General features: G+C 38.9%; 1 protein-coding gene across 9 annotated transcripts in view; it reads right to left on the bottom strand.

Moving 5' to 3' along the window:
• The window catches only part of ubr5 (ubiquitin protein ligase E3 component n-recognin 5), a 134,337-nt gene that overhangs the window by 50,170 nt on the left and 57,226 nt on the right, over positions 1-26,941 (bottom strand). For 5 of the 9 annotated variants that reach the window (XM_052022852.1, XM_052022855.1, XM_052022854.1 and 2 more), the window contains 7 exons: positions 25,554-25,712; positions 20,315-20,426; positions 15,176-15,330; positions 11,926-12,123; positions 9,124-9,334; positions 3,888-4,014; positions 3,169-3,320 (listed from right to left, as the gene is read on the bottom strand). In XM_052022852.1, the coding sequence (XP_051878812.1) occupies positions 3,169-3,320; positions 3,888-4,014; positions 9,124-9,334; positions 11,926-12,123; positions 15,176-15,330; positions 20,315-20,426; positions 25,554-25,712 (1,114 nt within the window). The remainder of the gene's footprint in view (positions 1-3,168; positions 3,321-3,887; positions 4,015-9,123; positions 9,335-11,925; positions 12,124-15,175; positions 15,331-20,314; positions 20,427-25,553; positions 25,713-26,941) is intronic. The other 4 variants (XM_052022858.1, XM_052022859.1, XM_052022860.1 and 1 more) reach the window with 2 other exon arrangements.

Here is a 26,941-nt window from a genome sequence, read left to right as displayed (position 1 = left end):
AAGAGATCATGAAACCCCAGTACTCTCAACAGGATAGTTTAAACTATGATGACTGAGCATTCAAAACAGACCATTTGCACTGTTAAAATAGCAACAGCAATAAGCTCTACCATCCATGCAAGCCTCCACTATAGCCTGAGAAAGCAGTTACTGTAGCTTTAACTTTTCCCTTGGGTAAATGAGTCATGTTTAATTCACCGATTCTTAAAAATTAGATCCTTTCTTTGCTGATTGGAGCCAAGATAACTTTGCAAGGCTAAGTTGTTTCAAGTGTAAAACCTTACTCTAGCAGTTTAAACTTTTAAACACAATACTTACACTGAAAGGGAACTATTTTTAAAGTCAAATATTCCTTGGAAACTGGTCTCTTGATTGCACATCAAGTTCTTAGACCTTTAGCCAAATTTGGTAAGAGGTGTTATCTTTTCCTTACAAATGGAAAATGTGATCTAGGCTTTGCTTTGCATCAGCACAGGGAAAATGGATAAATGAATTGGGGTACCAGTGAACAATACTCAGTGAGGAATACTTTCTGGAACTTTGCCAGATGTTTCAAACCATGAAATGTAAATAGTTTTTCTTTGCAGCACATCCCACCTCACAGAGTATGCCATTGACACTGTCATAAGGGTTTCCTGATAGAAAAATCCATGAATTACATCTTTTTATTCCCAAGGGCAACATCCTGATGTAGAGAAATTTTACTCCATGCAGATTTATAGAATCCTTACAATTTTACACCAAGCACATCAGCAGAAGACTCCACGATAAAACATCCACACTGAGCAAAAATTACATATTCAGTCTAAGAATAATGGAGCTTAAAAGCCCATGAGATCCAAGGGAAAATAGCAAATCGGATCCAAAACTAGCTCAGTGGCAAGAAGCACTGGATGGAAATTTGTGACTGGAAGGCTGCCATCATTTGAGCTGCAAAGAGAGCTCACTTGCTTTTCATAATATACATTGACGATTTCAATCTAAATGAATGGATCTCAATAAAAAGTGGTTTGCCAGGATAAATAGCCAATGGTCGACAGTGAGGAGAAAAGCTTTATATTGCAGGAAGATATAGGTGGTCTGGTTGGTTAGGCAGAAAAACAAAAGGGTCATATATGAAGAATTATGAAGTAATATGAATTAGAGGGGGAATGAGAGAAAAATATTTGCAACAAGAGTGTGGTGGGAGCCTGAAACTTCTGTTTGAAAGGGTGGTAGAGGCAGAAACTCTCATCAAATTTATAACAGATTCAGACATACACCTCAAGAGCCATGACCTGCAGGGCCACAGATCTAGTGCTGGAATGGAGGGATAGGGCTGGACAGACCTTTTGCAACTGGTCCATGCCACAGAATTTCATAACATCTGAAATGGAAATTAGGACTCTACTTAAAAAGGAAGAACTTATAGGATAATGGGAAACATGCAAAGGGACAGGATAAACTGGACAGCTTTTTCATTATACCAGCACATATCCAATGCGCTACAAAGTCTCCTTCTGTGTATGTGATTCTAATTTAATATAGCTGTGCTGAGCTTGCCAAGATCAGTAACTGCAGCAATATGATGAAAGGTCTTTGAGCTGAAACATTAACTCCACTTCTCCTTGCAGATGCTGTGTGACCTGTTGAACATTTCTTGCATTTTCTGTTTTTAGCTCAGATTAAATAAAAATTGGATTTTGAAACATCAGTTGTGGCCAAAGTTAAGATTCAAAGTAGCTTACAATGTCTGAAGATTAAAGATGGGCAATGTAAGAAGCAAATAATGCTTCTATGTAAAAAGTAATGCCATTAATTACTAAAGAAAAAGTGCTAGAGAAATTAAAAGCTAACAAGTCTCAGATTCAAAATTCAAAACTTCTGTTGACCTTACAGTTCTGCAACTGGCTTTTCAAGATGAGGCATAAATTCAAAGTCTCCTCAGCCCTCTGAGGTGGACATAAAAGATATCATGGCATTATCTGAAGAACAGCAGTGGAATTCTCTGATGTCCCGATCAACATTCCTTGTTCAATCTACGTGACCAGATACGTACTCAATTTATTTCATGACTGCAGGAGTGCAAATTGCTTACTGTACCTCCTATAATAAAACATTTCAGAGTCTGAAAAACACTTTGGGACAGAGACCATGAAAAGCAATGGGCAGGATCATGCTGATGGCTAGCTAAGTGGTCCTGTAAAGAACCAGTGACCAGCTGCAGTGCATACATCAGCAGGTTCCAGACTTCCATACCTACATATTGCGGTGTACGGGGGATCAGATATAGGAATATTCGAATGCTCTCCACTCTGCTGCAGCTACTAGTGAGTTTCGGGACACTCCACAATTTACAGAGCTGAAGGGAAAGATACACTTCATATCTGGCCCCTTGGCTTCACACCAGCCATAGGTGGTACATCTAGCACAGTGCCATTCATCTGAATGGGGTCATTGACCTTTAATAAGTAATAAGAGAAGTTTTTTTTAAACTGGGATTTAAAGTGAATTTATTGTCAATTTTTTTTCTGTTCTTTTTCCAATTGTTTCTGATTATCAGAGACATTTGGAAACAATGAAAAGGTATCTCACAACTTGTTGTCAGATGGCCAAACAGTCCATTTTTGAGTCTTCCCAACACCTATGGCCAGTCACCACTCACTATTCTGCCCTGTGGGGTGACCAAAGAAGCAACACTAAAGTACATTTGGAACTGCATAGCACAAAAGGCAAGTATTACCATGAGGTTAGTGCAGGGGTGATCACAGCATGTGGGCTGAGTCCACTGCAATCCACTCAGACAATTCTCCTCAATTCATCTCCAAAAGAACTCTGCTAAAGTGCCAGCATCTAAAAAGTTAATGATAATAAATCTTCTGCATCTGTAGAACAGAATGTATGAACTGGCACCATAGGGGAATATTTTGTCTTCTCAGCATGATTAAATGCTTTCTTTTTTGTGCGAAGGAAATATGGTATGTGCATCAACTGCAGGGAGCAGTTATTGCCAGACAGTGCTGTTTATAAGTGCATATGAATATTGAATGAAACTTCCATTTTATTACAGCAAACAATAAACCACTTACAGTGTAAAAATCACTCCAACTCGTTTTGTACTTTTACTAAAGTTTCAATGAGGATCTGGTATTCAGCCAATTATTTTCTTGTAAATCAGGAAAAACTAACCTGGATCAATTGCAGGTGGATCTGGTGCCCAGCTAAGTGGTGCAATAGGAGGAGAGACAGGATCCTGATGGTCACTGGATGAAGCACCAGATTCATGGCGTCCTAAGCCCGCAGCTCGTAGTGAGCGCCTCATCATCTCACGTAATCTTAAACTTGGAGAAATTAATTTAAAATACATTATTCTGAGATGGGTTGGGGGCGTGGGGAAGGAGGAATGGGAATTGAAAGGGAGAAACTAATTTCTTAGTATGACCCAGTTAGTTGCTATGATTATTAGAGGCAATTGACATCAAGTCACCTGGGTTTGCCAATTGCACACCGTGAACGTAATATATATTTGAAATCTGACCGACTATCTTTTACTCCAAATGAACTAGGTAACTACTAATTTGCTAACCAGATCTTCATAGCTCCAGATAGCGACATGCTCACACAAAAATTTGGAATATTCAAATGGTTTTCTATCTTTCTGGAAATTGACAAAAATATGCAATTTATTTTTAATCCCTAAAATCTCAGTTAAAAATATAAACCATTTAATAGCTAACTCTTCAATTACCCCACTCCCGAGTTGGATGGGAATAATTTGCCAACATTCTTGACCCAGCTTTCTCATGTCAAACGCATGCAGTTTGAGCCCCCTCTTAAAGCTAGATTGGGTATTACAGTTCAATAACAGGCACAAAATTAACATCCAAAAGAATTGTGTTCATACATACCTACGACTGCTAGATGGTCCACTTCTGTTACCACTGCTATTACTGGACACCACGGAAATCGCATTTGCGATGGCCTCAACTGCTGATAATCTCTCTGCAAACGTGTTTCTCTCAGAGCGCTCTGCTTCTGTGGGACAGAGGTACTTAAATCACTTGGTCTCAAAAACGATACCAAAAGGAATATAAATTCAAACCTCAACCAATCTATAAAAGAATCCCACATCAAATTTGATGCCAATTTCTCAAAACCTACTTGGTACAGCTCTTACCTCAAAATAACAAGTTGTGAAATTTGGTTTTAACAAATTTTGAAAGACCGCTTCTTCAGCCCCACCCTAAACTTCCTCCTATTAAAAAGGTAGCATAAATCCACCCAGCAATGTCCCCTTGCAACTCCTTTGATGAAACCGTTGAGCATAGCAGAGCATTTTAGACATGCTTCTGAGAATCTTGAAGAGTACACATCAAGTTACTATCTACATTCTCTTTTCACTCAGATTATTTCCATAGCTTCTTTGTCTACACTTAGTTGCTTCAGTAACATAATCAACATAATCAAAGACCCCTCCCACCCCTGACATTCTCTCTCCTCCCCCCTCCCATCAGGCAGAAGATACAAAAGCCTGAAAGCATATAACACGAAGCTCAAGGACAGCTTCTATCCCACTGTTATTAAGACTCTTGAATGGACTTCTTATACGACAAGGACTCTTGACCTCACACTATCTCGTCATGACCTTGCACCTTATTGTCTGCCTACACCGCACTTCCTCTGTAACCGTAACACTATATTCTGCGCATTCTGTTATTGCTTTTCCCTTGTACTAACTCAATGCACTGATGTGATGAAATGATCTGTATGGATAGCATGTCAAACAAAAGTTTTCACTGTACCACAGTACATGTGACAATGATAAACCAATTACCAAAGCCATAAAATGTCAGTTTTTGCTTATTACTTCCAAGTCAAAGCTTTTGTTGGAATATTCCATCAAGCCAGATTTAGCAAATTAGCATAAGCCCCTTTTCTTGACCGGGACAGCAACTAAATCCGAGCAAGACAAAGCTTAGATAAATTCAAAGACTACACAACCATGAAATCATCAAACAGCTAAAACACACAATTGATGCTCTGGGAGATGCAGCATCTCATGAACAACTACTTTATTACAACAGACTCTGGAAAAAATTTCTGATGAGAGATCAGAACCACACATGGATCCCATTTCCTGCTTGATTTACTACTCCAGCTTCACTTAATCAAAATATACACAGACTGCATGGGTTTATTGTACAGTGGTATGCAAAAGTTTGGGCACCCCTGGTCAAAATTTATGTTACTGTGAATAGCTAAGAAAGTAAAAGATGATCTGATTTCCAAAAGCAAAGTTAAAACTGACACATTTCTTTAATATTTTAAGCAAGATTACTTTTTTTATTTCCATCTTTTATAATTTCAAAATAACGAAAAAGGAAAAGGGTCCGAAGCAAAAGTTTGGGCACCCTGCATGGTCAGTACTTAGTAACAACCCCTTTGGCAAGTATCACAGCTTGTAAATGCTTTCTGTAGCCAGCTAAGAGTCTTTCAATTCTTGTTTGGGGGATTTTCACCCATTCTTCCTTGCAAAAGGCTTCTAGTTCTGAGAGATTCTTGGGCCGTCTTGCATGCACTGCTCTTTTGAGGTCTAGCCACATATTTTCAATGATGTTTAGGTCGGGGGATTGTGAGGGTCATGGCAAAACCTTCAGCTTGTGCCTCTGGAGGTAGTCCATTGTGGATTTTGAGGTGTGTTTAGGATCGTTATCCTGTTGTAGAAGCCATCCTCTTTTCATCTTCAGCTTTTTTTTGTTACAGACGGTGTGATGTTTGCTTCCAGAATTTGCTGGTATTTAATTGAATTCATTCTTCCCTCTACAGTGCAATTTTCCCCATGCCACTGGCTGCAACACAAGCCCAAAGCATGATCGATCCAGCCCTGTGCTTAACAGTTGGAGAGGTGTTCTTTTCATGAAATTCTGCACCCTTTTCTCTCCAAACATACCTTTGCTCATTGCGGCCAAAAAGTTCTATTTTAACTTCATCAGTCCACAGGACTTGTTTCCAAAATGCATCAGGCTTATTTAGATGTTCCTTTGCAAACTACTGATGCTGAATTTTGTGGTGAGGATGCAGGAAAGGTTTTCTGATGACTATTCCATGAAGGTCATATTTGTGCAGGTGTCGCTGCACAGTAGAGCAGTGCACCACCACTCCAGAGTCTGCTAAATCTTCCTGAAGGTCTTTTGCAGTCAAACGGGGGTTTTGATTTGCCTTTCTAGCAATCCTACGAGCAGTTCTCTCGGAAAGCTTTCTTGGTCTTCCAGACCTCAACTTGACCTCCACCGCTCCCGTTAACTGCCATTTCTTAATTATGTTACAAACGGAGGAAACAGCTACCTGAAAACGCTTTGCTATCTTCTTATAGCCTTCTCCTGCTTTGTGGGCAGCATTTATTTTAATTTTCAGAGTGCTAGGCAGCTGCTTAGAGGAGCCCATGGCTGCTGATTGTTGGGACAAGGTTTTAGGAGTCAGGGTATTTATAAAGCTTTGAAATTTGCATCACCTGGCCTTTCCTAACGATGACTGTGAACAAGGGGTGCCCAAACTTTTGCATGTCACTGTATGTGTCAGGCACTAGTTTGGCGGAGGAAGATGTCGAGAGAAGACTTCCATAATTTTCACTGCTTTTTTCATACAACTCGTGGTAACAAATATCTTGCTCAATGCATGGACAAGTTTTAGGCAATGTTCCATTTTGGAATCATCATCTTTGCAAATGGCAAAATATCCTATTTTACAAAAGAAATCCTTAAACATTTCCACACTAAGATTTCTTGAAGGTGCTTGACTTTGACTCCTGACTCAGCTGCTACTTGCTCCTTCATTAGCTCTTTAACATCCTTGGTTGCAAGTTCCTCAGCATACAAGGTAAGAATCTCCTTAACGTCGTCAAAGCCTGAATTACATGCCAGGAAACATTGTCATTCTTGATACTGGTTACTTCAGGGGAGCCTCTGAATTCAGTTACTGTTCAGGCCATAACCTCTGCCAAAAATCCATAAATTGCTTGATGGTAGGAAGCAAAAGGTGGTGTAAGGTTGTTTCTTGAACTGGAAGTCTGTGACTAGTGATGTGCCACAGAGATTAGTGCAGGAACCTTTGTCATTCATTATTTATATAAACAATTTTGATGAAAATGTACAAGGCATAGTTAGTAAGTTTGCAAATGATACTAAAGTAGGTGGCATTGTAGACAGTGACCTAAAATTACCGGGGGAGGATCTTGGTCAGCTAGGTAAGTGGGCCGAGGATTGAAAAATGGCGTTCAATTCAGTGCAAGGTGTTGCATTTTGGGAAGTTCAACCAGAATAGGACTTATGTAATGAATGGTAGCACCCCGGGAAATGTTGTGGAACAGAGGGGCCTCGGAGTACAGGTACAGAGTTCGCTGAAAGTGGTGTCACATGTAGACAGGGTGAAGGTGGCCTTCATCAGTCAGAGCATCGAGTATAAGAGTATTATGTTACAGTTGTACAAGATGTTGGTGAGGCCGCAGCTGGAATATTGTACACAATTTTGGTCACCCTGTTAAGCTGGAAAGAGTGCAAAGAAAATTTACGAGAATGTTGCCAAGACTCGAAGGAATGAGTTATAGGGAGAGGTTGGGCAGACTAGGACTTTATTCCTTGGAATGCAGGAGGAGACTGAAAGGTGACCCTGTCGGGGTATATAAAAACATGAGGGGCATAGATAGGGTGAACGCACCCAGTCTTTTTCCGAAGGGAAAGGGAACCAAAAACTAGAGGGCTTAATTTTAAGGTGAGAGCAGAAAGATTTATAAGGGACCCAAGGTGCAACTGCTTCATGCAGAGGGTGGTGAGTATATGGCATGAGCTGCCAGAGAAAGTAGTTGAGGCAGGTACAATAATGATATTTAAAAGACCACATGGATAGGAAAGATTTAGAGGGATATGGGCCAAATGGGACGAGCTTAGATGGACACCTTGGTTGACATGGACAAATTGGGCTGAAGGGCTCGTTTTCATGTTGCATTACTGTGACTCCAAAAACCATTCATTATTTGCTTTCACTTCATCCCAAGTGATGACTATAGTACATGCACACTTATTCTAGTTACCGTTTTGTTTCTTGGCCAGTTACCATCACTTCAGTATTGCATTCTCTCTCATTAATCTGCCCCTCTTTGCTACTGTCTCACTAACCTATGCTTTTGTTCCATCTCTCCCCCCACCCCTTCATCTTTCCACCAGCAACTCCACTCACCAACCCAAACTTCCATTACTACTTTAAAATTGATTGCCAGCCTTTACCAGTTCTGCTGAAAGATCACCAACCTAGAACATCCATCCTCTCCCTCCACAGATGCTGGATGACAATAAGAACAAAGTTTCAATTGTAGAATTATTTATATTTCAACTTTGAACTGATTGTACCAGGAGGCATCACCAGACTCATTTTCCAAGTTATATCACAAGATGCCACAAGTGCATCAGGCCAAACTAAGTTCTGATTTTAAGAGTTACACACCCGAGTCTTATTATCTTCTGGCATTCAAAAACTGAAAAAGATTGTTCCTAGTGAACCACCTTCTTGCAGCACAACAAAAAAAAGTCCCAATGCAGATATTAAAGCGTAATAGTGGTATAAAATTTATACATCAAAAAGATTCCAAAATAAATGACTACTTCTCAAGAACATGGCTTGACCAGACCGTTAGCTCCAGGTCCAAATGCATAGCATGTCACAATCTTTTACCGAGTCCTAATCTCAGAGACAGATTGAATGATCAAAAGGACAAATAAAACAAAAGGTGAAAATAAAAATCTTCCCATCTTGATAAATGGGCAATAAATATTGAATTGCAACCTCCACTTAAAAAACAGATTACATTCAGTTTCAATTTTTCACTGATTAAACAGAACTTTTGAAAACAGCCTTTTGTAGAATTCCTAATTGCATATGCATTATGCATCCAAGAACAGTGACACAAGAGACTTACTGCCCCCCCCCCCAACCAAATGAACAATCCGCCAAAAGGTCGATTTGACGAAACAACCATTAACCAAACAACTTAGTATTTAACACAGCTATATTAACAGAGATTAATAATCCTCAATTTTATGTTCATTACAAAAACCCTGCCTGCAAGTAACAGACTAATAATTTTTAACTCACCTTCTTCCTCTTTAGTTTCCTTATTGCTTGTGGGGAAACAGACAGACACACAAGCATGCAAGACATTACGATTCCCGTCACACCGATTGCTTAGAAATGTATTTAGGGCTTGTGGTGTTTGTTCCAACAAGACAGCCTGTTCAAGATTCATCAAGTACTGCCTGGAGGCTTCATAATCACATCTCAGTATATGCTGCATTAATGCTTGCTTCTGTGGAAGGCAAAAGAATAGAAACAGTGATATAGGGAGGATTTCTGGATAAAATGCAAAATGGTTTAAACACATATCCGTGTACAATTCTGATTGCTGTTTAAGAAGGGATCAACATAGTACAGAAAAGCTACCAGCAAATCCTATACTCGGTCAAAAAAATACAAGCTTAATTATTAAAAGTAATCAAAAGATCAGATAATGCTTAAATAATGTGTCAATTTTTCAACTGTCTTATGATTATCAGTCAGCTGCACCCTGAACAACATTGTTTCCTTGACCGTAATCCAGGGCATAATTCCTCTGCGAGGCAGGTCCCCAGCTCCATATCAGGGCCCAGGACAGCACAAGCATCTCCCAGCACAAGGTTCTGACTGCACTGACAACAGCTTCAACAGGTGGTATATCTCCCATCCCAAGGTTCACCAGCTGTCTAAGTTGTCAGTTAAATTGAATGCTTGTGAGCATCTTTGACATTTAAAAAATTTAAACCTAGAAATTGTTATAAACATTTTAAAAATTCAGAAGACTAAAAATGCAGATACAATTAAAAACAAAGTAATTTAATAGTAATTGCCCAACAGCCAATTTATCCCATTAATTTCAATGTGTCCGCTGTACTTGTGCTAGGTTAACTCAGCAAGAAAGGCTTCTGAAGTTCACACTACTCTGCTAGACACCATGAGTTTTACCAGAGCAGTGTAGATGTCCTTCAACCTGCTCTCTCATGACCACAATCTCTGCTCAGGAATAGCCCAGCGACAGGCTTATGTATCAGCAGATACTTATGGATCTCAAATGCTAAATGAGCTGCATTAGAATCTTAAGGCCAATCACTTTTGAACCAATGATTTTAAAAAGCCTCAAAATTAGGTGACAATTAAAAGACAGTAAAAAAAATTCTTTTTATTTGTTCACGAGCTCTGGATGTCACTGGTGATGCCAGCATTTATTATTCACCCTTAATTGCTCATGAATTTGAGAGTCAGTTAAGAGTCAACCACGTTGACACGTCTGGAGTCGCATATGTGCCAGGTTGGCAAGATTTCCTTTCCTGCAAGAAGTCAGTAAACCAGATGAATTTTGAGACACAGATCTGGTAGTTTCATGGTTACCATTAGTTAGACTAGCTGTTTTTAAATTTTAGATTTATTTAATTACTTGAATTTAAATTCCCAGCTGTCATAGTGAGTTTGTCACACCCCATAAACTTGTCAGCCAAAAGTGCTGCCTGTAAATAACTTGGTCCCATTTATCACTGTGCCTCATGCTCACCGGCCTCCATGACACAAAATATAGATATTAAAATATTCATCTATTTTCAAATCCCTCCTTTGCCTCTCTCTCCCTGCTTCTAATCTCCTTCAGCCCTACAATTCTCCGAGTTCCAAGCAGTCCTAGTTTGGTTGCTTGTGGACCTCAATTTTAATCATTTTACAATTGGTTACAACCCCTTTAAACTTCTTTGCTTTTAACTATAAATTGATTCCTTAAACCCAATTCATTGGCCACACTTTTGGTCACTTCTCACATCATCCACATGGCTCGGTGACCATTTAATAGAATAACTTGAGAAACCGGTCATTCAGCCCAACGGGTCACTCTCTGCGTAGCACCTATTTTTGCTTGCTACCTCTTGGAAATAGCTTCCCAATTCCTATCAAATACATTAATATTAAATACCTCAGTTGGGTCTAGATTAAGCAGCAATCCCTTCTTTTCCAGGAGCCCCTAAGCCCATTCAGTCTTTCCCCAAACACATCCCCTCAGTATTAGTCACAGCATGAATCTGCTTTGCATTTTCTCCAAGATTAGAGATGGAACCTGTGCGTGAACCAAGGGGCTAGTGCAACTCTTCTGCTTTTTGACCATGTTACTCGAGAAAGGATCCCAATTCTTAGTTTGCCTTATTAAAAAAGCTTCCAACACACTACATGGCTATTTTTAATCCTAGATTCCTCTGCTCTTCATTTAGACTATTATCTAAGCTGCAATTGGCATCCCTAATATTGCCACTAAAACATGCACTTGTGCACTTGTGTCTTCTTTTCTAATAATGCTCATTGAGAATACTATGAGTGCTGACAACTTTATTGAAGGTCCTCTCTCAATGCAGACTGTTATATCATATTGCACTGTTCATCTTTAAAGATGCAAATGAAAATTAAATGCATCTATCGTGGTTCTTAAACTATTCTCAAATTAGAGCCTCGTCCGTCAAAATTACAAACCAAAGGCATTTTGATTAGTCCCCACGAACTATTGCATCTCACTTTCACCACTTCCACTGAAAACCAAACCTACTGTGCTCCAACCAATTCTGATCCTTTAATTCTCAAAGGAGTTTTGATCCTTAACTGTAAATAATCAAAATTATTTTAAAAAACATAAAATACAAAATGATTCAATTACCAAAGTACATCTACACGGCCTGGCCCAAGTATCTTTTCCCAAATTTCTCTTTCAGCCAAAGATTATTATTTATTTTATTACACTATCAAGTCTGTGCTTTACTGATTGGAATTAAGGAAGTTAATACAGTCCATGACAATGAAGCCCAAACTCCAATAAACTAAACTTAATCAACCTACCTCTACTGTCATTACAATGACAGCTGCTTTCTTTTTAATAGATGAATTTGCAGGAAGGTTTGTTAAAGAATGAATACCCATTCCAAGACTGGTAATTGGTGGAAGATCTAACCAGTCAGGATCACGGATTCCACCCATACAATCTTTAGCCATTGGGTAGATTGTGCCATTTCCATCCCTCAGGATGATGGGAGATTCCTAGAAATAACAACATATGCAATGAGAAACATACACGCAAACAAGGTAAACAAATGATCTGCACATTTCCCCAGAATTGGTACAATTTATCAGCGATTTACATCATGTAAATGTCCTCAGTCAGAACATAAATGGCTATATAAAACAAACATGATCAAAAATTTATAGCAAAGGGCTTACAACTTGCATCATTTAGCTACCTAATCTTAAGTAACACCAGCAAGAAGAATATGACGAAACACACAAATTAAATTCAATTCAACTGTCTTAATGCATAATCCATTACTCTACAAAACTTACATTTCAAAAAAGTGAACTTCAGCTATATTTTATTAGCTGGCCAATATTTAAATATGTTAATCATTTAGCCTCATTAACTGCCAAAATAGGTGCAATGTCCAGGCACTGGATAGTTTCTCTGCAAAAATCACATCTATGCTTAAAATAATTGTACCAACATCTTACGATTCAGCCACTAACCAGCATTAGTCCAAAGTCTAGAAAATAAAGTGAATTTCAACATTCTGACCATCATAAAAATTAGTTTTTAACTTCAACTCTTACAAGACTAATTGGGACACTGACCAACGTACATGAGGAAATCAATTACCTTGAGATACCTTCAAAATGCATTTTTAATATCAGTCTATAAATCACAATTTTAACACTGAATGGAGAGCTCGACAGCAGCAGTGTAAGTCTACACTATAGGTTGCACTTATATGGTAACTGTAATGAAAAATATTACTCCCTTAAAACTACAAGACAAATATTAACACCAAGTCAAAAAAAAAGGCACATCACTCAGGATTTGCTCATGGGCTTATGTTTTAATAAGCTTTAATAACGGTAGAGCAGAGAGATTCAGGTCCAGAGTCTATAATCTATAGTTTAAAGCACAGCTGCCAATGACGGAAAGGAAAGGGGAAGTGCACTAAGAGACATTGTGAGCAGAGGAAATGACATATAGGAAGGTGCAGGATTTGCTGCAATTTGAAGAGGAAATAATTTTAAACCTGCTGTGCTAATGGACCTGGAAGCTTGCCAACACCAGAATCATGGTTATACAGAGCTTAGTTCAGGTTAGAACATGGGTAAAGATTTGGATGTTACAAATGGCATCTAGCCAAGAGAGCAGTGGAAAAATCTGGTGGGAAGCTAAGAAAAATCTATGAGAATTTCAGCAGCAGACAAATACAAATGTAGTTGGAGAAGGGCTGATTATCAGAGCTGTGACAGAGATAATACTAAACTGCCTTTGCAATGTAGATGACGTGAAGACAGTAAAATATTGCTCATGAGAAACACAAGATCAGTTGAATCACTGTGGTCAGTCTCACTCAGCCTTGCACAGTGATTAAGGCAGGAAATAAAATTATTGGTAAGGGAACAAAATTGCATCAGAGTCAAATATAATGGCTTGGAATTTCCCAAAACTTATAGGTGGTCATTAGCCGGCACAGATTCAGTAGGCTGAAGGGCTTGTTTTTGTCTTTTATCTATGACTCTAATATTTATTAAGAAGTATATTTCATTCAGGACTGATGTCAGACAAGTAGTCTGACAATATGGAGGCAAATGCAAGATTGGGGCACTGATTACTGAAGCAGATAAGTAAAAACAATGATGCAACACGATGTAAATGACCCAAAGACAAGCCTCATGAATTGAATTTTGTCAACCTTACACCAAAAATAAAATTCAGAAAAAAATTGTTCTTAACGTTGTCAGGAATCTATTCATACTTTCAACCTTCAGATGTAAAATAATACATCAAAACAGTACTAAAAGGAAACTGGGACTGTAAATGTTAAGGCAAAATGTTCAAACCAAGTGCTTTCAAAAATCAACATTATGCCATTCACTGAAAACCCAGGATGTCATTCTAGTAACAAAAGGTCTCACAGAAACTGTACACATTTTGTTCCAAGTAGTATTAGTTAGGATACTAAGTAAAATATCCTTAAATAACTAATTAGGCCTTCAACTACTGTACATCAGGACATAAGTTGTACATTGAACTCAACTTGAACCGGGTATACTGTATATCTGTTCCATTCCAGTTTTGTTCTCATTACAATTCCGTAAACTGGTATACAAGCCAATTACTTTCACTGGTTAGGGGCAAAAAGAACATTTAAAAATGCTAGGAAAATATCAACATTTCTCAAGCTCACTCATCATGGTTTGATCAACATGACTTAACACACCTACCCCATTGATATGAAAGCCAAAAAAAGGTACAAAAACAAGTTCTTTGGCAGAGGTTGTGGGAAGGGAAAGAAATTAACTCTTTACTACAGCACACCCTGAATATACTGCTGCTTGTCACATTGCAGCTTTGTGAATATATTATTGTGTCCCTCAAGAGGGATACGCTTAATTTGATTGCAAAATAGAGGGCAAATTCTATATTGCTAAGTTTGGGTATATTAAGTTGTTGAGTTCTCAAGCTTTATTAACTTATATTAAGACTGTATTAGATTTATAAAGAGAAATTAATGAATTTAATGACTGGACAGAGTTATGGAAAATAGATTCTAATACAGGCAAATATGGATTTATTAAAATCAGTGTCTATGAGACTCCTACCCCAAATACAATCTGTAAACATGGGACCCCTAACCCAGATAAAGCCTGTGCACATGGGACCAGTGCCCCAGAGGGATTCTGTGCGTGTGGGACCAGGAAACCATTTTAATTAACAAATCTAGCCCAACTTGTCCACCTGAGGTACTGCAGGATTATTTGATTATCCATGGTAATTGCATTTCATTTGTCACTGCTCACTGCAGATTTGACATCCAGGTGCCTGCTGCATCTATTTTATCCCCAATGGTTAAATGATGGGTAAGCCCCAGTCCACGACAATGTGATGATACTTGTGGTAGTAATTAATCCTCAGCCACTTGCATCAAACATGTATAGGATAGACACCAAAATCCATTTGCAACATTTAGCTCCATTGACTCCAGTAACAACTATTGACCTTAATAATAATATTGATACTGGACTAAAATCCAAAGAGATAGCCAATTAAAATGTTACAAACCTGTCCAGCCGTGTAAATCGCTACATTGCGTTCATTCTGACCAAGGAAAGCAACACTGCTTGTAGGAAAATTATGCTCCTGTTCAGCTTTACCCGTAGCTAGGTCAAAGATACAGTAGCGCACCCAGCTCCCCGTCTTCAGCACAGTATGAACACCTGGTGGTCATAGTACATTATTTAATTATAATTTGTATGATTAAACAAACTATTGTGTACTTTTAATTATAATTAGATCAATTTATGATAGGTCTATTATTACAGGTTTAGCCTTGTTCAATAAACTTTGCTTTCATTTTGATCACTTTGAAAGGGTCAGCATCCCTGAGCAACAAATTTTCAAATAACCCATCAAAAGTTATTATGTGAAACTGTACACAATATACAGCTGTTTCAAATAGTATTTCAGTGTAAAGGAAATTGAGCACTTTGTTTCATTTTTGGAGAGAAAGAAATGAAAAATGGATTTTCATTTTCTGTCATTCTGGTTGGAAAACAGATTCATCCTTGTGAGTAAATGCAAGATTAGGCTCAAGGATGATGGCACTTGTGATGGAAAGATACTCCACGTCCAAGCTTTCCATTTATAAAGCTAAATCACAACGTTTCTCAAGATATGTGGTCTTTTTTTTTCCTCCCCAATAACTTGCTACCAGGTTTGTGGGGAGAAAGAAATCTTGCAAACCAAAGACTTAAATGCAAGTACGAAAACAGAGTTCAGAAATAAATGGACAATGGTAAATAGAGGCTGATCTGGTAGGCAAACCTACAAACTACTCTAAGTAGTAATCAGAACAGTAAAGAGAACATAGTTCCTAACAAAAAAAATTCAGTAACAATGGTTAAGTAGTAATGATCAACAGACAAGCTGAGAGAAGCATCAAGCCAAAATGGCTTATATAGAGGGAAAATCTTATGGCAACACTCTGAACACAACCCGAGGTACAAAAACTACAAGAGGGAGTATTTTAAAAATTCCCTAAGAAAAAACAAAGATTACAGCAAAAAAAAAAGTAAACTAGAAAATATGGGACTTAACGGGCTGAAGTGTATTTATCTCTTGTTGGCAATTCTGTACAGAGCCACTGATGACATCCCCCTCTCAGATGAGGGTCTTTGACTTCCATGTGTTCGCCTAAATGCACATGTCAGAAACAAATTGGAGGTCAGGTGCTTGAATATCCCACTTCCCACTCTGCCTTTACACACACCACAAATGTACTGAGCTGTGGGGCTGGATGCAGGTTGCAACAAGGCCTTCAATTTGACAAGTAGCACAATCCCCATCAAGCAGTCGCTGACAGAGTAAAATGTGCACTGAGTGGTTGGCTTATTTTCCTTTATCTATCTTTAATTTCCAGTAGTTAAAAGCAAGCTTTATTTTACATTATTTAAAATCAGGTTAAAAGTTTCTGACAGGAGCAAGCTTTCAAAAGGCAAGAGCATGGCTTCAGAATTTGCTGTACGAGCCATCACTACTCATAACCTGCTTGTTTTCTAGACAGGCCTTGGGGTCAATTGACATTACAGAACTGTGAAAGGTTTGGTGATTGGGGTCAGCACAATCCACAGACTACTTTGCAAGAAAATTGACATTCAATCTCATGTTAAATGAATGCATATTCTCACTCATCAGCACATTTTCCAGCAAGGATTGGTAAACATTGTTAGGAAACCTTGATTATCTTTCCTCAGGAAGGTAACCTTAACATTCCAGTTGCTGGATGGCCAGGTATCAATGCAGACCAGGGTCTGAACCATTGATCTTCCTGGTCCATGCGAACCAGTAAGTAATCAAGAAACTCTAGTCTGTACACAGGAATAAAAAGAACCAAACAGTACTGCTATGATCTAACAGTAATTTCCCTTTACAACATTATGATAATTTATTCATATACATTTTCTATAGTCTTTTCACATAAGCCCTTTTATGGTGATCCTGCCAATCACTTCCATGCTCAAAATAGAGGTCAATGTTGGAGGATTGACTAATTTATCCATATTTAACTGTCAAAATATCCTCCTATAAATGTTTTTTTTTAAAAAAGCAAACCGTTTAAATTTCACTAATGGCCCACTTTAGCATGGTTGAAGTTACTCCACTTCCAGGCCTAAACATCAAGATTTTTACAAAATTAGCCTAGTATTTGTTTCAGTTTAAAAAAAAAGAGGAACAAAGACTCCGTACCCTCTCATGGGTGCCAAATTCCAAAAGATTCAATACCACCTTGGTGAAGAGATTTCTTCTCAGCTGTCTTCAATGGTCAACCCCTTATTTTGAGACAAAGCTCTGGTTCTAGCCACCCCAGTCAGGAAAAACAACATCTTGCATCTTCCTTGTAAATCCCCACAGGTACTTTTATGTTTCAATTAAATTGTCTCTCATTAAGGGATTAAAGGTTATGTCTGTTTAATTTCTCATCACTGGACAATCACTCCATCCCAGAAATCAATCATGACTATGTTACACTCCCTCCATCACAAGAATATCTTTCCTAAGTTACAGAGATCAGACTCGTTCACAATATTCTGGGTGTGGTCTCCAAGGACCGATAATAAAATTTTAGTAAGATGCCTTTACTCCTTGTTCAAATTTTGTTTCCAATAAAGGATAGCAAACTGGTTGCCTTCCCAATTGCTTTCCATAGCCAATTAATTTAATAGCTTAGCTCTTCTATGTTTCTTCCAGGGGAGATGACCACATTTTTCTACATTATATTCCATCTGCCATATCTTCGTTCATTCACTTAACCTGTTAATGTACCCTTGAAGTCACACTGCATCCTCCTCATGACCCTCACTGCCAACCAGCTCTGTATCATCAGCAATCTTAATGTACTGTACTTAGTCACCTCATCGAAATCATGCTACAGATTGTGAACAACTAGAGTGCCAGTGGCACCCCACTAGTTACATTTCTCCAGAACCTGAAAATGATGCTATTCTCAATCTTTTGTCAGTTAATCCACCTCCAATCCCATATTCCCTAAATTTAATAATCTCTTATGTGGCACATTATAGATGGTCATCCAAAGGTTCAAAAACACATTCAGCCCTTCCCCATTATCAAATCTGCAACTTTAACCAACAAATGTGTTAAGATTTCCCTTTCATAAATCAATATTGACTCTGTTCAAATCAGAATATTTTCTTTGCGTCCTATTACCATTTCCTTAGGAATACATTCTAGCATTTTCCTTACTAACGTCAGGATAATTGATCAACAGTTCCCCATCTTTTCCCTGCCTCATTTCTTAATGAGTGCAATTAGGGTTGCTCCTTTCAATGTGGGAACTATTCTAGAACAAAAGGAACTTTGGAAGACTGGATGCACTGTTTGACAACAGGCACATCTCTCATAATGTAGGGATGCAGGTGATCAAACACAAAAAGATTATTAGACTTTGATCCCATTACCTTCCCCAATAGGGAGAGACAGATTCTGCAGATGCTGGAATCTGGAGCAACACACACAAAATGATGGAGGAACTCAGCAGGTCAGGCAGCAACTATGGAGGGAAATAAACAGTCGCCATTTCAGTTCATGACCTTTCATCAGGACTGGAAAGGAAGAGGGCAGAAGCCAGAATAAGGTGGTCAGGGGGAGAGGGAGGAGCACAGGCTGGAAGGTGATAGGGGAGTCTGGATGTGAGGGGGAAGGTAGGGTGTGGCCACTTTGTGAGCACCTTTGCTCTGTCTGCTGCTAAAGCAAGGATCTCCTGGTGATCAGCCACTTCAATTCCACATCCCACTCCCATATTGACATGTCTACCCACTGCCTCCCCTACTGCCACGTTGAGGCCCAACACGTTGGAGGAATGACACCTCATATTCCGCCCGAGTAGTCTCCAACCTGACTGCCTCAATGTCAATTTCTCTAATTTCCAGTAACCCCTCCCCTCTTCCCACATTCCTGTGGCCCCCTCACCCCTTCTCTTTTTCCTCCCCTGCTCATCCATTTCCCACGTCCTTCCCTTTATTCCATGGTCTACTGCCCTCTCCTACCAGATTCCTCCTCCTTCAGCCATTTTCCTCTTCTACCCATCACCTCTCAGCTTCTTACACCACTCCCTCCCTTCCTCTTCCCAACCCCCCCGGCCCCCCCAGACAAACGTGGACTCAGCTATCACCTGCTAGCCTGTGCTCCTCCCCACCTTCTTTATTCTGGCTTCTGCCCTCTTCCTTTCCAGTCCTGATGAAGGGTCTTGACCTGAAATGTCAACTGTTTGTTTCCCTCCATGGATGCTGCCTGACCTGCTGAGTTCCTCCACCATTTTGTGTGTATTACTTTCCCCAATACATGTTGTTTTAAAAGCAGCAATAATAACAATTTCTTTCACATTCTTTTCATAGCTGTGGCTTTCCATCATTTCCAGGAGATTTTTTTTTTACTATCTTCTTCCATGCTAATCTTTTTTTTACATATGCATTGAAACTTTTACAGCTCATTTTATAGGTTCTCACCAGATTACACTGGTACTCTTCATTTCATTGTCAATGCCTTGGTACTCTCCTTTGCTGAATTCTGAAGTTTTCTCCAATCTTTAGACTTTATTTTGGCAATATTACAAGCCTTTTCCTTGGGACTAACACACTTAACTTCTCTTTTCCACCACTGTAGAATCACTCTTACTGCTGGATTTTTGTCCGTTTAAGGATACTTTTTTTGTAAGCTATGTATTAATTCCTTAGATACTACCATTGCTTATTTACTAATAACTTTTTTCTGTAATTTTCCAATGAAGCAAAGTCAACACACCTCAATTTAAACAAACCAAATTGCAAAGACACTGGTTTCAGATTGAACCAAATCATTTCCAATCATTATGAAGATCACTGTTATAAATGAAGCATTGTGCAGAGAATGTTCTTGAGTTGAATTTTCATCAGCTGATTTAGATAAACATCTGATTTACAGTCAAATCCACCTTCCACACTAATTACTCACTTCCCCTGCATAGACTGTGAAGATTAAAGTCCATTATGATTATGGTGTACCCTTGTTGGATTTGTGACCAATCAGACAATGTTTGAAAGATCTGACCATGGCCAGATACAAGCTCAGTTATATTATTACCCTTGTTTAAAAAAAATTCAAATTTTCTGCAGTGATTTTATTATAAATACAAGCAGCTGAACTCACCCTTTGAATCCACATTCACTGCAAGGATCTCTGCTTTGTCTGGGATAGTAAGCTTTTTAGGAGTGCGTTGGAAACAGTCTGGAATCTTTGGCGTCCCACCCGTTTTCACCACCTAAAGCGAAATAAAGCACCAAAATATAAATCATAATCAGCATTTCCAATGAAAAACTCTACAAAAAGTTTTCAGTTACAATAAATTCATTATAAGCAAAGTAATTTATTCACATCCATAATTACAGTCTTCTGAAGTACACTACAACTGCACAAGTCCATTTTGAAAATTTGGTATCATGAAAAAGGATAGTGTTCACTACTTTCAACACAAGTAAAGAGTCCAAAGAAACTGAACATTACCAGCATAAAGCAAATGGCTGCAGAGATAGAGAAAGGTGCACAAATGGAGTGCGAGTTTCAAGACAGGTGGGTAGATAGTACTGTAACTGAGGACAGAAATGGCAAAGGAACAATAAAATACTGTACAAATATTTTAGAAAGGAAATAGAAGTTGGAAACTATTCCATGTTAAATTGGTTGAGGGGCAACATTTAAAGTGTGACAGCTGGGAAGGGAAGTGGTGGGATAATGAAGAATGATGTCTATTTATCCCAGTCCAATTACCCTTAGTGGAAGGTGTTACAGATTAGGTTGCTAATTGGTGGCTGTCCCTTTAAAATATAGTACAGTAGAATAGTAGTGTGTGTGGCATCACCACGGCAACAAGATAACGACGGGCTGATGTTTTGGTTCAGTCAGAAAAGAGAGGGAGAGAGAGACGCTGCCTGCTGGTCTCTGTATTGATGGGTGAAAAACAATAACTGTCTGTCACTACAATCCACGTATGGATTATTGGAATAATCCAGTGGAGTCCACTTTGTCATTAACCTCTAGAAGGAAACAGGTATTTCTGTGGATGGCTATGTCTCGAATGCCTTTCAGGGTGGCAGATACTTCGGAACAAAGCAGTGGAGATCAGTGACTGAAGTGTCATATGAGTTCCATTGTGGAACATTTGGATTTTGTAATTTCTCTCTATTCTCTCCACATTTTCTCTTCAGTCAATGGTGGTTTTGCAAAAGCATTTGCTCACGTTTCACCTTATGGCTTGCTGAACTGAACTTTGAGAACTATTCCTGGACTTGGAGTTTGGGAATTTGCCATACACACACTTCGAGTTTAGTTTTTTGGGGGTTAATGTTTAATATCTAACATTTTTACTTTTAACATTCTAACATTTTCACTTTTATTTTTCTTATTATCATAAGTAGTTATTAATAAAATAACTTCTAACACTTATACATGACTCAGTGTGTTTCTTTTGTTGCTGGTACGTAACAAAGGCACCAGTCCTCCTCCTCCTGTGCAATGATTGAAACTCTACTCTTAAATGACTGAAGAGATACCCAAGTCTTTCCACCAATAAACTTACCCAGAGGTAATTAAAGCTGACAGATGCTAGCTCAAATCCTTCAGGTGGTCTGAACACTCAAATCCAGAAGGATCCAATTGGGTAATTTCAGTCTGGCAGTTTACATAATCAAACCACAATATGCATAAAAGAAACTATAACTGGATCACTGACAAATGTGACAATAGAGCAACGAAAACTTATAAGAGGAGATTTCAGAAAAAATGGGCAAAGTTATTAAATTCTTTGGGGAATAAAAACCTATGAGAACTTAAAAGCAAGAGTAAACTACAATGTGTATGCAAGCCTTAAGGGGGGGGGGGGGTGAGACGGGGGACTCCACAGTCTTCACAAGAGACATGGATGTCAGGCTCACAAAAGCAAATGTAAAGAACAATTAGTAGATAAAAGTTAGACAGGAAAGTTATTCTAAATTGTCTGTTAAAGAGGGCTTGAAGGAAAACCTGAAAGAAAAATACACAAATTTGGTATTTTCAAAATTCTTGAGAAAATTTTGCAAGAGATTTGAATGGAAATGTGAACACATTTAAAAAGGGAGAGTAGGAGAGACACAAGAGCAGAATTAGGCCATTGGGCCCATTGAGTCTGCTCCATTATTCGATAATGGCTGATTTATTTTTCCTTCTCAACTCCATTCTCCTGCCTTCTCCCCATAACCTTTGATGCCATTACTAATCATGAACTTTTCAACCTCTGCTTTAAATAGACCCAATGACTTTGCCTCCACAGCCATCTGTGGCAATGAAATCCACAGATTCACCACCCTCTGGCTAAAGAAATTCCTCCTCATCTCTATTCTAAAGGGACAACCTTCTATTGAGGCTGTGCCCTCTTGTCCCAGACTCTCCCACTACTGGAAACATCCTCTCCACACCACTCTATCCAGGCCTTTCAAATATTTGGTAGGTTTCAATGAGATCCACCCTCATCCTTCTAAACTTCAGCAAGTACAGGCCCAGAGCCATCACACACTCCTCATACATTAACCCATTCATTCCCAGGCTCATTCTTGTAAACCTCCTCTGGACCCTCTCCAACACCAGCACATCCTTCCTTAGGTAGGAGGCCAAAAACTGCTCACAATACTCCAGATGTGGTCTGACCAATGCTTTATAAAGCCTCAGCATTACATCCTTGCTTTTATATTTTAGTCCTCTTGAAATGAATGCTGACATTGCATTTGCCTCCCTTACTACAGAGTCAACCTGCAAGTTCACCTTTAGGGAATCCTACACTAGGACTCCCAAGTACCTTTGCACCTCTGATTTCTGAATTCACTCCATTTAGAAAATAGTTTATGCCTTTATTCCTTCTACCAAAGTGCATGATCATACACTTTCCTACACTGTATTCCATCTGCCACTTCTTTGCCCATACTCCAACCTGTCCAAGTCCTTCTGCAGATTCCCTGCTTCCTCAACACTATCTGCAACTCCATCCATCTCTGTACCAACCGCAAACTTGTCCACAAAGCCATCAATTCCATCATCCAGATCATTCACATATAACGTGAGAAGTGGCAGACCTAAAACCAACCCCTGTGGAACACTGGTCACCGGCAGCCAACCAGAAAAGGCCCCCTTTATTCCTACTCTTTGCCTTCTACCAGTCAGCTAATCTTACATCCATGCTAGTACCTTTCCTGTAATACCATGGGCTCCTATCATGTTTAGCAGCCTTATGTGCAGCACCTTGTCAAAGGACTTCTGAAAATCCAAGTAAACAACATCCACTGACTGTTCTTTGTCTATCCTGTCTGTTACTTCCTCAAAGAATTCCAACAGATTTGTCAGGCAAGATCTCCCCTTTAGGAAACCATGCTGACTTCAGCCTATTTTATCACGTGCTTCCAAGTACCCCAAAACCTCATCCTTAATAATGGACTCTAACATCGTACCAACCACTGAAGTCAGGCTAACTGGCCTATAATTTCCTGTCTTTTGCCTCCCTCCCTTAAGGGTGGAATGACATGTGATTTTCCAGTCGGGGAGAAAAGCTAGGAAATTATTTCAGCTAGTTACTTCAGTTGTGGGAAATTGTGGGAGTACAGAAAAAATAGGATGCAATTAAAGCACTTGGCAAAACAGGAACTCATTAGGGCCATTTGGTATGGATTTCTATAAAAAGAGATTATGCCTGAAATAAAAAATTCTTTGAACTAAAAAGTGAACATATGGCCAGATAGAAAGAAGGGGTTGGCAGGCAAAAAGCAGTTTATATGCAAATTCCTTGGACTGCAAGGATCAGTTCAGAGATTCACAGCAAACCTTTTGTGTTAAAGCTACTTCTAATAATCCGTTTGTAATACAATAAGTTGCAGTTCACAACTGAAGGGAATATTGATTATCTGATGATACTCAGTGGAAGTATCAATAATGATCACGAGGACAGTGATAAATTACAGGCAGAATTAAATAAGCTAACAAGTAGATTTAGGGGTGGGGAAGGGTTCTCAGTAGGAAATCACTTTCAAGGCCAAAACAGAAATAGACCAAGTTATGTTTCAAATGAAGCAAAGGAGTAAATTTTGGCTACAGATGCCAGTTCGTTAAGGAGTGACAGCAGGAACGACCAAAGTCATAAAGGCCAATGAAACTCTGTTTTACACATAAAACATATTGGACGTTAGTTCTGTACACCACTATAGGAAGATCAAAGCAGTGGAATGATTATAGTGTATTTTTCAAGAGGAGGCGGCTGGGGTAATGCAGAGGAAGTTATTGAAGGGCTGTATTCGCTACAGCTAAGGGATGAACTACTAAAGAGCCATTGTTTGCATCCAGTAAAGTAGTAACAAGGCATCTTTAAAAAAAAATGACAAAAAGTTAGAAAAGATTCTACGCAAAGGATTATTAGAATTTGCATTTCAGTAAAAGGCCATAAATGTTTATATAAGGAAGTTAGATAAGAAAGTGTACTATTCAAGAGCTTGAACAGCATTAGACTGTATGGCTTGTACAGATTAATTTAGTGCAGAATTAATTGCCAAATGGCCTATTTCTGGGTTGTCACTTTTTATAGATCAGAATAGGATGCATCTTCATATACCAGTGTAAATGGTTTTAAACTTCAGAGACTAGTGAAACTCCTACCAATGTACACCCACCAAATTTCATAACTTGTTAATAACTGACCGGTTCCAGCTGCAGGATGCAGGAACCAGTGGTGTGAGCAGACAACAGTACAAGTGGAATTTTAAAACCTCACAGAAATCAAAGAGTAGAGCACCTGCAAGATCCAAAAGTGACGTGAAGCATTGCTGGCCTTTACTAAGATCAAAGTGGAAATGGGCACAAGTCTGCAAGCAAATAACAAATCAGCCCAAAGCCTAATCACATTTCACATTGCTGAATGTGGGCCACAAAAGTGATATTTTTTCACTCCAGTGACCCCCCCCCCCCCCCCTTACATCGGAGACTGCAATATTCTCAAAGTAAAGTGACAGAGGCCCACTAAGGTTGGCACCAATTATGCCACTTCCTATTTGCAAGGTAGCTTCAGGTGACCAAATAGATGGTGCACTTTTACATCTCATTCTGTTCTAACTCAGGTCCCTTTGCCAGATTGATGCAATAAATGCTGCTAATATGATTGGAGGGTGTGGTCTGCTGATTATAATCATCCTAGCATGCCTTCTTTCAAGTACAACAGAAAGTATGACATACTGTGATTAGACTACTTCTAAAGAATCAATCTAGCATTACAGTAAAGTATCAACATGTCAAAGTAAATACTGGGTCGGGTATTCCAGTTTCTTATGGAAATAGGAACCACCACATGCACTAATTATCTGCCAAAGCAAGGTCTAGTCACCTCTGTCTGCAGATTCGGGTGTGAGGGTACTGCTGGGTGGGCACAGAATACCTCACGTGCAGTCTGACCTGGTTGGCAGCCTTCCGTTGGTCCACGTTTTCCAAACACGTTAGATAGGGAGGATTCCCATTGGAGAACCCATTGGTACCAATAATAGTGCTGGGAGTAAAACAAAAATACTCTAATTGTCACAAAGGCTCAAGATTTCCTAAGTGCTAGCAATAATCGCTAGGAAAATAAAACCAAAACTGGTGCGGTGATGACTTTAAATTTGTTGAATGTCTTTTAAAGTTACTGCTATACACAGCTCAGTCAGTGCTCAACAAACCTTGATGCCCAGTAAATATAAGCAGAACTTGCACCTGGTGCTGATGACCAATCAAATAACATGAAAATTCCATGTGGCAGACTTGAAACCAAAATCATATGCCACATTAAGAGATGGAAAACCTACATTGTGGTTATCCATTCCTTTCTAATACCACAATGCTCAGTTAAGATCAGCCCCATGTATCCTCCATGCCCAGGCTAATTTGATCTAATACTTAACATTCAGTTTTGTGAAATGACTTACAAGCTTAAATTTTGATTCAAAAAATACAATAGTCAAAACTTAAAAGGACAAACAACATTTTAAATTTCTCATCTGATTTAGTATTAGAAACTAATTTCTCATTCAAAGAGGAAAGAGACATGGCTTAGGTGCGCAAGTTTTCTTTTAAATGGAATTGATAAAGGTATGCAATGCACTGTTACACCGAACACTGGAACAAACCAAAACCTAAAATGGTTTATACTAATCTCGTTGAAACAAACCAAGCAGAAACAGGTTTGAGATTAGAACATTAACAAACATTAGCTATCTTTCTACATAAAAAAAGCAAAATGAGATGATTCTTCTCTTTATTCTTAAGGTGCAAGTTCCACATCAAATATACAACTGATAGTCAACTAGCATATTTTCATACAAAGAGCTTAGCACCAGGCCACACAGATGAGAAAAGCCTGTTGATTTTATCAAAGTGCAAATGTGATGAACCACAACTGTAATCACACAAGCACATTTTGATAATGGGATTGGAGAGGGCAAGGAGCAATGAAAGACAAAGAATAAACAGCTCTCTCAATTTCTAAAGAAAAGTCAACTTATTTGGTTGCGTGATGTCTTCAGCCCTGCTAATCTAGTTTATATTCATTTGAAGAATAAATCCCCCCCTCACCCCATGCCAGCACCATCACCCCGGCAAGGTGCCAAATGTTTACTGGTCAAATTAAATTTAGTTGGCTGAACTGCTAACGATGACTGAATCTAGCAAATTCTAACTGGAATTCATCAAACCGAGCTTTAAAAACCATAGCTGCTGTTTAATGTTTAAAATTATCTCGCC

Source organism: Pristis pectinata, chromosome 9 (assembly GCF_009764475.1).
Source record: "Pristis pectinata isolate sPriPec2 chromosome 9, sPriPec2.1.pri, whole genome shotgun sequence".
Lineage (NCBI taxonomy): Eukaryota > Metazoa > Chordata > Chondrichthyes > Rhinopristiformes > Pristidae > Pristis > Pristis pectinata.
Note: the sequence above shows the minus strand (reverse complement) of the source record. Positions and strands in the feature narration are given on the sequence as shown.